This window comes from Cyrtonyx montezumae, unplaced genomic scaffold, assembly GCF_038088225.1.
Source record: "Cyrtonyx montezumae isolate F1298 unplaced genomic scaffold, pur_monq_1.0 scaffold_44, whole genome shotgun sequence".
Lineage (NCBI taxonomy): Eukaryota > Metazoa > Chordata > Aves > Galliformes > Odontophoridae > Cyrtonyx > Cyrtonyx montezumae.
The window spans coordinates 510,992-522,574 of NW_027072050.1; the positions used below are offsets into that span (position 1 = coordinate 510,992).

The following is an 11,583-nucleotide window of genomic DNA, read 5'->3' on the forward strand; positions in this document are numbered from 1 at the left end:
AGATATGGAAGAAATGTAAACGGCGATCAAGAATGGATGGAAATGGAAATAAGGATGAGGATGGGGAAGAGATGGGATGGAGAATGGACGGGATGGGGAAGGGACAGAGAGCAATGACGGGCACGGGCAGGGCAGGGCTTGCAGGGGAAGGGAAGGGGCAGCCCCGGGTGCATTTTCGGGACCGCGTCCGGCGGGGTTTGGCGGGGCTTGAGGCGGTGCTGCACGGCTGGGGCTGCGGGAAGGGCTGGGGCTGGGCCGGGCGGGGGGAAGGCGAACAAAGCGGCGGGGAAGGGCGGTGCGGGGCGGGCGCGGGGCGGGCACTCCCCGCCGCGGTGCGCAGCTCTCCGCCCGCGCGGCGATAAAAGCGGCGGCGCGGCGGCGGAACGCGCACTGGGACCGGCGGTCATGCGGTTCGCCGGGGCAGCGCTGCTGCTGTGCGCCGCGGCGGCGGGGATGGCGGCGGGACCCGCACCGGGACCCGCACCGGGGCTCGGCCGAGCCGGTACCGAGCGGCGGGCGGCGGCGGCGGGCGGCAAAGAGCGGCGGGCGCAGTTCGCCTCCTGGGATGAGGTGAACGTGATCGCCCACGGGCTGCTGCAGCTCGGCCACGGCCTGAAGGAGCATGTGGACAGGACCAAGGGGCAGATGCGGGAGCTCGGCAGCCGTCTGAGCGCCCACAACAGCTCCATGGGGCGGCTGCTGCGCCAGGCTCGGGAGACGCAGGAGCAGGGAGAGCTGCTGCGGGCCAGCGTGCGGGAGCTGGAGGGCCGCGGGCGGCAGCTCTTCAACCTCTCCGAGGCTCTGCGGCAGCGGTTGGAGGAGGTGGCGGCCGACAAAGCCGAGATCCAGGGCCGGCTGGAGCAGCTGGAGGGCCGCGTGCGGCAGGCGCTGCAGGCGCGGCCGGCCGAGAACCAGAGCTCCAAGGACGTGGGAGCGCTGCAGGTGGGCGCCGGGCAGGGATGCGGGGGGACCCGACCCGATGGGGCGGCCCCTGGGGATGGGGGTGGGGGACCTGAGTCGAGTGGGATCGGTGGGAGGAATGTAGGGAAACGGGAACACCAGAGGCGATGGGACCCGACCCGATGAGGGCACCGGGAGTGACCCGGGGGAGCGGGCCCTCGGGATAGAAGGGGGGACCCGGGTGGAGCGAGGCACTGGGGACCCCACGACCCTTCCCAATGCATAGGGAGGTGAAACCTGTGGGGCCAACCCCACCGGGACACAGGGAGCAGCGTGAAAGGACCCGACCTGGGGACATCGGGAGGTGCCCGCGGGGACCTTGCCCCAGCACTCTGTGCCCCATGTGCCGCTCAGTGGCTGTGCTCGTGGCTGCGGGGTTCACCGGGCTCTTCCTTCCCCGCAGACCCTGATGGATGCACAGAACTCGCGAATTGAGGAGCTCCTGCAGAAGATCAAGCAGCAGCAGTACAAGCTGGACAAGCAGAATCTGCAGATTAAAAGCCTGCAGAGCAAGGTGAGCTCCTGTCCAACTCCTAGGACAAGGAGTCCAGCTGGCACGAAGCATCAGTGGCAGAAGGATCAGCACTGCTGCTGAGCCAGGGCTTCAAATGTCCTACGAAGGACATGGCCCTGGTCCCTGTGCCGCAGTGTCGGTGCGTGGGTAGTAAAAAAACAAACAAAACCAAACAGAACTGGGAGCTTCCTGAGAGCTGGCACTGGGAAATGTGAAGCATTAGTGTGTGGGGACCAAGTCTCTCTGCACTGGTCCGTTTAGTTTATCTGTAGAATAAACTCATTAGTGTGGGTGTGTAAAACCACAACTGCTCCCAGCTTTGCCCCCAATTCTTCCTGTTCCTCGAGCTTTCTGGGCAAGTCCAACCCCAGCTCTGCTCTGGACCTCTTGGGCTGCAGTGCTGAGAATGAGCTGAGATAAACCTGTTCCGACTTGCAGCTTCTGGATTATTTTGTTCAGGTCAACCTGCTGATCCCCTTACATCTGAAGGACAACAAAACGCAGTCTCCGAAGTGGAAGATAAACCTGAAGAAAAGCCTCAGCCACACCAACCAGAGCCAGAACACCAGCGTGGAGCCCACGCTGCCGCAGAGTGAGTATCAGTGCGTGCTGCCCCACTTCGCCCTGCAGGAGCAAAGCAGCAGCCGCTTGCAGCCATGCAGAAACAAAGGGTTCAGTTGTCCCGGTTCAGGGGGTGAGATTTGTATGCAAAACTGGGGCTTGGGGGCTGGGTCAGGCTGGGGGAGAGCAGGGGCAGGTTTAGGACCTGGCCGTTGGGATCAGCATTAGTCTGGACAGAATTCAAGGGTTTAAGCAGAATTCTTCTGCCCGATGTTGAGAATGCGGTGGGAAGCGAAGGAGCTCTGCCAGCAGTTATTTGTTTCTGCTGTCGATGTTGTCTTCTGTTCCCCTGCTGTCAGCTGTCCCCTGGGGGCAGGGGAGCAGCAAAGTGCCCAGGACTGTGACAGGACAGCGAGATCCATGCACATCCCTCTCCCTCCACTCTTATTTGGGTCTCATACCTAAAGACCAGCACCTCAGTTTGCACTGCGCTCGTTTTTGCACTGCAAACACCTGGGAGCAGAGGAGCTGGAGACTCACAGCCCTGGGAAACGCGCAAGGCGGTGTCATATCTGAACCCTCCCTGCTGTGCTGGGAGCATCCTCCTGCAGGCAGGCTTGGAGCAGCAGCCCTGAGCGGTGTCTCCATGCTGTCCCCGTCGTGCTGCACCCCGCAGCCGGGAAGTGGCGGTCCCGCAGAGTTCAGTTCTCGGGAGCAGCTGCTCTCGTGTTGTGTCGGCTGAATCGCGGCGCTGAGCGTCTGTGCAGCTGTCTGGGGATGTCCAGTCTGAGCCAAAGGGGATCCGAGCAGGGCAAGAATCCACAGGGAATCCTGCCTAGGGCTTAGGGCAGGGGAAAGCACATGGGGATTTGTGTGTGGAGCAGAGCTGTCACTGGCGTGCCTCAGCACTGCCTGAGCAAAACAAAGAGCGCAGGCAGAGAAGGAGAGGAGCGATGCGGTGCTCCCAGGCGGCTCTGCAGGGCTGGCCGGCCCGCAGCGGGGCTGTCGAGCTGGAGAACTGTCTCCAAACCTCTTTGCCCTGTTTCCTCCCAGCTCTCTGCTTTGTGACTTATCCCTAGCAGTGTCTCCTGCTCAGCTCTGGGTTGTGCTGAAGGTGAGGTGTGAGGCAGTGGCTTAGGGGCTTTGCTAGTTAGTGGTGCTGCCAGCTCTGTGCTGGCTGCTGGGTGCAGCAGTGCTGTGGGGTACAGTGAGGACCCACAGCCCACGGGGACACTGCAGGGGGGGGTGTGAGCTCAGCACCATGCAGTCTCCAGCTCCCATCCGCATCCTCAGCGTGCCGGGCATCCCTTCATCCACCAGCACTTCCTCCCCACCCTGCCGAGCCCTCCGCTCCCCTGTGCTTGCCTAATCCCTGTTGTTGATATCGCTGTCAGAAAACAAATTGGCTTCCTTTCATTACCAAGCTGAGTCGAGTTTTCTGGCAAACCTTAAAGCAGACGATATCTGGCAGGCCGGCCCCGTGCCCCCTGCCTGGGGGGCTTTGCTATAGTGCTTCTCCTTGTGCCTGCGGCTGCTCCCTGCCTGCTGTCGGGGAGCAGCAATGAACTCCACCAGCAGCGTTTTCAAAAAGACCCTTTCATTCACATCCAGCGAACACGAGTTTTTTTTTTTTTTGTTGGGTTTTTTTTTTTTTTTTTGGGGCCGGGGATGGCAGCGCGCCAAGCATGTGAAAGTTGAAGGCTTGAAGCAGCCTGAAGGGTGAGAGGTTTAATCACTCGCAGAAAGAGGATCACGTCTTTAGGCAGAGCCTGCGCGCTCTGGCAGCCGGCCCAGTAGGGGAAGGGTAAAGCCCCGCTCTCCCCGTGGCGCCGGGACTCCAAAATAATGGGGTTGGGGCGGGCGAGGGGCAGGAGATGCAGACAGGCGGGGGGGGCACGCCCTGCCTGCAGACAGCTCTGTGTTTACCCTGGGTTGGTGACCTCCATCGTGCCTGGAGATCTGCTGGGTGAACAGGGTGCTGTGCCTGGGGCTGCTCCAGCAAGCCATGCCCATCGGGAGTCTTGTTTGGCTGAATAAAGAGGGAGGGAAAGGAAAACATGCTGAGCAGCCAGGTCTGGTTGTTCCGTGGTGCCATATGGGTGTGCAATGCAAACTGGAGCTAACGAGTACGTTCCTCAGACAAAGATTGAGCTGAGGCTGTTCAAGCAGCTGCATTTCATTCAGCTGCTCAAAGAAGTCCCTGCTGCACCAGGAAAACAGAAGAGAGAAAGAGTGTGATGTATTTGGTCAGAATCCAGTCGGGGGGGGGAACAAAAACAACCGGCGGGGTCAGGACCGACTCATGCTCCACGCGGGGGCCACATGGCCACGTACCTGAGCACCCACTGGGCTCCAGCAGTGCTGGGAGGAGGTGAGGGGCTGCTGCCTCCACTTGAGGTGGGGTCGATGCGATCTCACCCTGTGGGCTCCTTCCCCTGTGCCCCTCTGGTTTCCTTGTCTGCTTTTATTGCTTAGAAAGCAGGCAGAGTGATGCGTGCCTCCCCAGCGCGTCGGGTGCTTTGTGTGCCATGATGCTCTGTGCACTGTGCTCACTGTGGCTTTGGTGGCACCCAGTGCTGCGTTGGGGTACGTGGGGGGGGCACGAGGGATGCTGCAGGCAGTGCTGGAGCCCATCAGTGGGGCTGAGGGCACTTGGAGGCTGCAGGAATACTGGGGTCCTCACGCAGAGCAGTGCTGGGGGGTGGGAGATGCTTCCTAGGGCTTGGCCACTGTGTTGGAAGTGAGTGGGGGTGCATCCAAGGAGAGGAAAGCTCACAGTGGGGGGGCTGGCGGGGGATGGGGATGAGAGGTGTCAGTGGGTGTCACGTGTCTATCCCCCACCCCACCCCACCCCACCGCTGATCTTTCCTTTAGTTCTGGCTCTAGCACCCTGAAGAGGAGGGACGGAGTGATGCCCTGCAGGGGCTGTCCTCCCCCTCCCTGCAGCCCAAAGGCCACATTCCCCTCTCTGACTCTGGATGCAGCCCTGTGGCCATGCAGGGTAGCCCCCCTCCCTGCCCAGACACCAGAGGCTGCCACTCTGGGGGACCCCAATGCCCTGGGGGCACACAGTGAGGTCTGGACTGGTGTTGGGGTCTCCTCACCCACCTGCGTGGGGTCACCCCAGCAGCAGCTGTGAGCTGTCCCACAGCCACCCCACAGCCAGAGCTGCCCACCCTGCTGGGAACAGAGTGGCTTTGTCTGGGGGTGATGGGCCAGGGCACCTGTCCCTGCAGACAAAGAGCCCCTTGACTGTGCCGGCACCCCACAGCCCAGAGGCTGAAGTCCCTGCACATCCTCTTGCGGCCTTTTGACTCTGGGTTTTGTAACAGTGCTGCTCTTTCTTTTTTTTCCACCCTGAGCGCTGCGGGCTGTGGTTCCCGGATGGACTTTTATCAGTGCTGTTGTAACGGTGCTTCGCTGGCAGCTGGGGACAAAGTCCCCGAGGAGCAGAAGGAGGAGTGGAAGCACAGATCTGGAAAGGGGGGCATGGGGGGAGGTGAAGCTTTCCCCTTGCATATGGTTGCCTTGTGGCCTGTCCCTGCAGGGCGCTGGGAAGCACCACGGGTGCCTGTCCCGTCAGGGAGCACGCTGTCCAGCCCCCAGGTCACGGCAGCCTGGCCCTGTGCCCGGCTGCAGTCTTGGATGGGAGCCCGAGGAGCTGCCTTTGGAGCAGTGGGAAGATATTGGGTCGCTGGTGTTCAGGCGCTGGCGAGTCAGGGTGTCATCTCAGCATGCATCCAGCACTGATACGCACGGCTCCCGTCGAGCTGCGCGTGCGGGGCCATGGCAGGAGCAGCAGCTGGGCTGGGGATGTGGGGCCGCCCTCTGACGCTTTCCCCTTCTTCCTGCAGAGCTCCCAGAGGACTGCCAGCAGCTCTTCCTGGCCGGGCAGCAAAGCAGTGGTGTCTTCATGGTGCAGCCCTTGGGGTCTCAGCCCTTCAAAGTCTACTGTGACATGACTGCAGGTACAGCGGAGGAGATGCCGTGCATCTCTCAGTGCTTTGCAAAGTGCTTTTGCCAACAATAGCCCTGAAATGTGTCTTTTCCCCCCTGCAGAAGGTGGCTGGACGGTGATCCAGAGGCGTACAGATGGATCTGTGGACTTTGACCAGCTTTGGGATGCCTACAAAAATGGCTTTGGAGACCTTCATGGTAGGTGGATGTCTTAACTAAGGACATTTAATTCCCCCTTGCTGCTCCCTGGAGACCTCCAGGTTGCCAGAGCAATGTTGGTATGAGGAGCGGGGGGGGGTGCACTGCTGACACCCCCAGAGCCTTCTGTCTTTCTGACTGGTTCTGCACGTGTGGACAGTGACTCAAATGCTGCAGTCTGGGGTTGTCCCATCCGGGGTCCTGTTTGTCCCTGCAGCCTGTTTGTGTGCCTGCTCTGCACTGCGTGCTCGTGTCCCTGTGACCAAGGCAACATTCAATGTTTCAGGTGACTTTTGGCTGGGCTTAGAGAAGATCCATCACCTGGTCCAGGAGGGAAGGTTCAATCTCCTGATTGGGCTGGAAGACTGGGAGGGAAACTCCCAGGAGATTCAGTTTGAGTTCAGCCTTGGTGGGGAGAGCACAGCCTACACACTCAACCTACTGGGACCTCTGTCTGGAGAACTGGAAAATGCCATCGGGGACTTCAGGCAGCTGCCCTTCTCCACTCGGGATCGTGACCACGATCTCAAAGCAGACACAAACTGTGCCAAGCACCTCTCAGGTCAGTGTGTGCTCTTCTCCCCGCAAGGGATGTGCCATTTCCCTCCTGCCCTTGGTGGTGGCTGTGGGTGGGCTGCCATGGCTGGATTCAGCCCTTTGAGCTGAGCTCACCTTGCTCCCAGCATCCTGGGATTGCTGCAGGAGGGCTCCTTGGGAGGAGCCCTGCAGGATACAAGGAGGGATGCTGAAGCCGTGAAGGGATCATGGTTCAGATCTCGGCCCAAGCATCTGTCTTCGTGACAGTTTTGCTGGCTGCCACCTTGCCTGCATCTCTAACAAGATTAAATGGGATTCCTCAAGGATGTATAAGGCCTTGTGAGTTCCCAAAGCCATGGAGAATGGGGGAAATGGGGGCAGCAGCTGCCTTGAGGGTGGATTTGCTTCTGGAAAAGAGCTGTGGGTTAAATCCTCTGCATTGCCTGGCAGGTGGCTGGTGGTTCAGCACCTGTGGCCATGCCAACCTCAATGGGAAGTACTTCCGCTCCATCCCTCGCCAGCGGCACGAGCGCAAGCAGGGCATCTTCTGGAAGACTTGGAAGGGCAGGTACTACCCTCTGAAGTCAACCACCATGAAAATCCAACCCACAGCGCTGGAAGCAGAGCCCTAAAGCTGCAATTTCAGACTTGACCTTCTCTGCGGAGCATGGACGTGAGCTCCATCACTTGGTGTTTACAGAAAACAAGCCCACCCTCCCTGCGGAGACCCCCGAGGACTGTTTCTCTTTGCTGGCAGCCCTTTGATGGGCACATGGCACAGTGCAGCTCTTCACTTAAGTAAAGCAGCTCCATGTCACTGAAGCCTCCGGATGGGGGCTTCCAAAGCAGGAGACTGAGAATGCCAGGGGTCTGCCCACCAGCCTGGAGCCCTGCAGCAGTTACTGCAGCTATCTGGTGCTCTCTGCCCTGTCTAAACACTTCCGTGCTGGTTTTGCTGGGCTGAAGGGAGGCATGGGAAGTTCTTATGTTGCCCTGCATCCAACCGTTAGGTACTGAGCCTTGCTGTGTCCCAGCTCACTCTGTTGTCCCCACATGCGTCTGTATGCACACCCTGTGAGTGTCCCCAGCCCTCTTCCCCCACTCCTGAGCCCCACAGGGTAGGAGCCTTGGCAGCTCAGTCTCACTTCTTCCGCATAGCCCTACTCTGGGGACTCCAACGTGCTGGGAATATTGGTGTCACTGGGAGGATGTGGGACTCCTTTGGGAGAAGGGGTCCATGAGCTCCCCCAATTTCCCCAACCCCAAAACTTGAAAGCTGGCTGGAATTTGTTGGGAGCTGGGAAAAATGCTTGCAGCTCCGGGAAGTGATGAGTAAGATGATGCAGGCAGCAGTGGGAAGGTGCTGGGGGCTGAGTCATGGCTAAGCTCACAGCAGTGGGACGTGCACTGGGACAGCACACACATGGAGCAGCTCCTGTCCCTGGGAAACCACTGTCCCGGTGCCAGCTGTACGCTCCTACAGCTCTGCCTTCTCCAAAAAGAGTCCCCATCCTTTGCAGAGCCCCTCCTGTGTGCCCTGAAGTACACCCTGAAGGCCAGGGGACATCAGGGGCTGCAAGGGCTGCACTGCCTGGCTGGCTGCAATTCTGCCTTGGGTGGGTGTTGGGAGAGGTGGGTGAAAACTGTTATGGGCTGAGCTGCTGTCTTGGGGCTTCCCAAGCATCCTATTGCCCTATTGAAGTCATATTGACTACCGTGCTAGAGCTCCTAGCTGCTAAATATTGTAAATAGCCATTTGTAGGATGTTGGATCTTTTTGAATTCCTCATTTTAATTTGTTTCCATATTTAAATGCAGTGTTAATGTGGTGTAATTTATGAACGTCGGCGCTGGAAAACAACTGTAGTTTGTGTATTTTAAACTTTTTTTTTTTTCTTTTTGTACTAAAATATCTTTTCTGAAAAATGTCTTTTAATAAAAAGCAGCCTGCGAGTGTCCTGTCTGGATTGTTTGCCTGATCGTGCACCGGAGTTCTGTGGCAGATGTGCAAGGACTCTGCATTCAGACACTTTGCTCAGCGGGTGCTTCAAGTCTTCTTGTCCTGAGCATGTCCTGTAGCTGTGTGGAGCTATCAGTCCCTGTTCCAGCCCCACCAGTAGGTTGCAGTCTGCTTGGAGCATGCAGGAATCCACATTTTTCTGCTGGAAATGAGGCCCTGGGCAGCAGTGAGCACGAGTTGTTTTTTCCTTATTCCCTGATGGCAAACCTTTGCTCTGAAGGGATACTCCCTGCAGCTGGGTGGATGCAAGTGCTTAGCAATGCCCGGAACAAAGCAGCAGAGGTTTGAATTGCATGGATAGATAAAGTCAGACCTGACCAGGAGCTGCCCCAGTCAATAACAGCATTGTACCTGTTTGTACTATACATGCTTAGCAGTATCCATCAGTACCACAGCTTCTTGGCAGCTGTTCCATGTGAAGGGATCTGGGGAACCAGCAGGAGCCTCGATCTTCCCAGAAACATTGGTTCCCATCCAGGCTGGTGCTGGGGCCAGGCAAAACAGTCTTCACCTGACTGCAGTCATCCTACTACAAAGCAGAAAACAGCACCAAAACAACAGCAACAACAATTCAAACCCGCAGTCACTCATTATTTGAGCGAGAGACAAGAGCCAGCACGGCTTGGGAAGTCCCTCGGAGCAGCTGTACAAACACCTGCCGCACCTGGCCTGCCTGCTCCTGCCCCATCCATCCCTGGAGAAAACCGCGGGGTTAACGACAGCCCCAAGCACAATTGCACAAGGAGCCCATTATGCCGCCCTGTGCTACCCATCCGCTCCCCCTTGTGTTCAGAAATACATTTTTAATGTTCCATTTGCAAAACGCAATGCATGTGTTGTCCCTGGGTGCAGCAGCAGAGTGCCACGCTGCGCTCCGGATGCTGAAGTGAACAAGGCAGGGTGTTCATGCAGCATAAATTGGGGTGCAGCACTGCCTTTTTTCCATCTGGATACAGTTCTGATTCTCCCTATAAGGAGCTGAAGCTGCCGTGGGGGACCCTCTGCTCTGGTCCCAAAAACCCAGAGTCCTCAGACCCCCCTGACTCCACAGACCTCCTGGGGATGCTGTCAGGCCCTTCTGACTTTGTGGGGCCCAAAGCTGCACCCAGGGCTCGAGGTGCATCCTTCGGATCCGACACTACCAAGCGTGTAGCTGCAATCTGTCCCGCAGTTTCCAAACAAACGTTGTTCTCGTGCAGATAATGCCACAGCTCCAAGAAACCCAGCGTTAACCTCAACACTTCCAAAAGGTATTGAAGTTCAATTCGGAAGGAGGGTTAAAGGAGCCCCCTCAGCCCCCAGTCCGACCCACCTCGACTCGCACATCCCTTCGTGTCACACACGCGCGTGACCACATCCAGCGCTTCCCGTGACCGCTTACACTGCAGCCCTCCGCTTCCATCCCCAGGCGCACACCGGAGCTGGATGGAGGAGAGCAGCTCCCTCCAGTGACAGCGGATGAAACGGCGGCGGAGGACGGGCCGGGAGCTGGGCAGCTCCGCGGGGGGGTTGGGGGGGTCGTGATGCTGCAGCCAGCCCGAACACCGCACACGCACGGCACTCCCGTCACTTATCGCTCTTCCAGACTTACAGTGATCCTTCTCGGGTGGTGGGAGAAGAAGAGAAGAAAGTGATTTTGGTTCCAACTGAGAAGAAATAGATTCTTCTTTTCCTCCCTCCCTCCCTCCCTCCCTCCCTCCCTCCCTCCCTCCCTCCCTTCTTTCTTTCCTTCCTTCCTTCCTTCCTCCCTCCCTCCCTCCTTTCCTCCCTCCTTTCCTTCCTCCCTCCTTTCCTTCCTTCCTTCCTTCCTTCCTTCCTTCCTTCCTTCCTTCCTTCCTTCCTTCCTTCCTTCCTTCCTTCCTTCTTCCTTCCTTCCTTCCTTCCTTCCTTCCTTCCTTCCTTCCTTCCTTCCTTCCTTCCTTCCTTCCTTCCTTCCTTCCTTCCTTCCTTCCTTCCTTCCTTCCTTCCTTCCTTCCTTCCTTCCTTCCTTCCTTCCTTCCTTCCTTCCTTCCTTCCTTCCTTCCTTCCTTCCTTCCTTCCTTCCTTCCTTCCTTCCTTCCTTCCTTCCTTCCTTCCTTCCTTCCTTCCTTCCTTCCTTCCTTCCTTCCTTCCTTCCTTCCTTCCTTCCTTCCTTCCTTCCTTCCTTCCTTCCTTCCTTCCTTCCTTCCTTCCTTCCTTCCTTCCTTCCTTCCTTCCTTCCTTCCTTCCTTCCTTCCTTCCTTCCTTCCTTCCTTCCTTCCTTCCTTCCTTCCTTCCTTCCTTCCTTCCTTCCTTCCTTCCTTCCTTCCTTCCTTCCTTCCTTCCTTCCTTCCTTCCTTCCTTCCTTCCTTCCTTCCTTCCTTCCTTCCTTCCTTCCTTCCTTCCTTCCTTCCTTCCTTCCTTCCTTCCTTCCTTCCTTCCTTCCTTCCTTCCTTCCTTCCTTCTTTCCTTCCTTCCTTCTTTCTCTCTTTCTCTCTCTCTTTCTCTCTCTCTTTCTCTCTCTTTCTCTTCTCTTCTCTTCTCTTCTCTTCTCTTCTCTTCTCTTCTCTTCTCTTCTCTTCTCTTCTCTTCTCTTCTCTTCTCTTCTCTTCTCTTCTCTTCTCTTCTCTTCTCTTCTCTTCTCTTCTCTTCTCTCTCTCTTTTTTTCTTCTTTTCTTTTTTTCTCCCCTCCCTTCCCCTCCCCTCCCCTTCCCTGCCCTCCCTCCCTCCCCCCTCCCTCCCCCCTCCTTCCCCCCTCCCTCCCTTCCTTCCTCCCTTCCTTCTCTCTCTTTCTTTTCCTGCTTAATCTATTCACACCTCAGATTCCATTCAGAACCCACTGAACTGCTGCAGATAGCAAAGATAAGATGCTTTCCTTC

General features: G+C 57.6%; 1 protein-coding gene across 1 annotated transcript; it reads left to right on the top strand.

Moving 5' to 3' along the window:
* The first annotated feature begins 405 nt into the window (after positions 1–405).
* On the top strand, positions 406–7,606 carry ANGPTL4 (angiopoietin like 4). The gene is made up of 7 exons (XM_065747312.1): positions 406–942; positions 1,364–1,474; positions 1,934–2,066; positions 5,890–6,003; positions 6,095–6,190; positions 6,477–6,752; positions 7,178–7,606. Exons 1-7 carry the CDS (start codon positions 406–408, stop codon positions 7,357–7,359), a joined length of 1,449 nt encoding a protein of 482 aa, XP_065603384.1. The 3' UTR covers positions 7,360–7,606.
* The last annotated feature ends 3,977 nt before the right edge of the window (positions 7,607–11,583 follow it).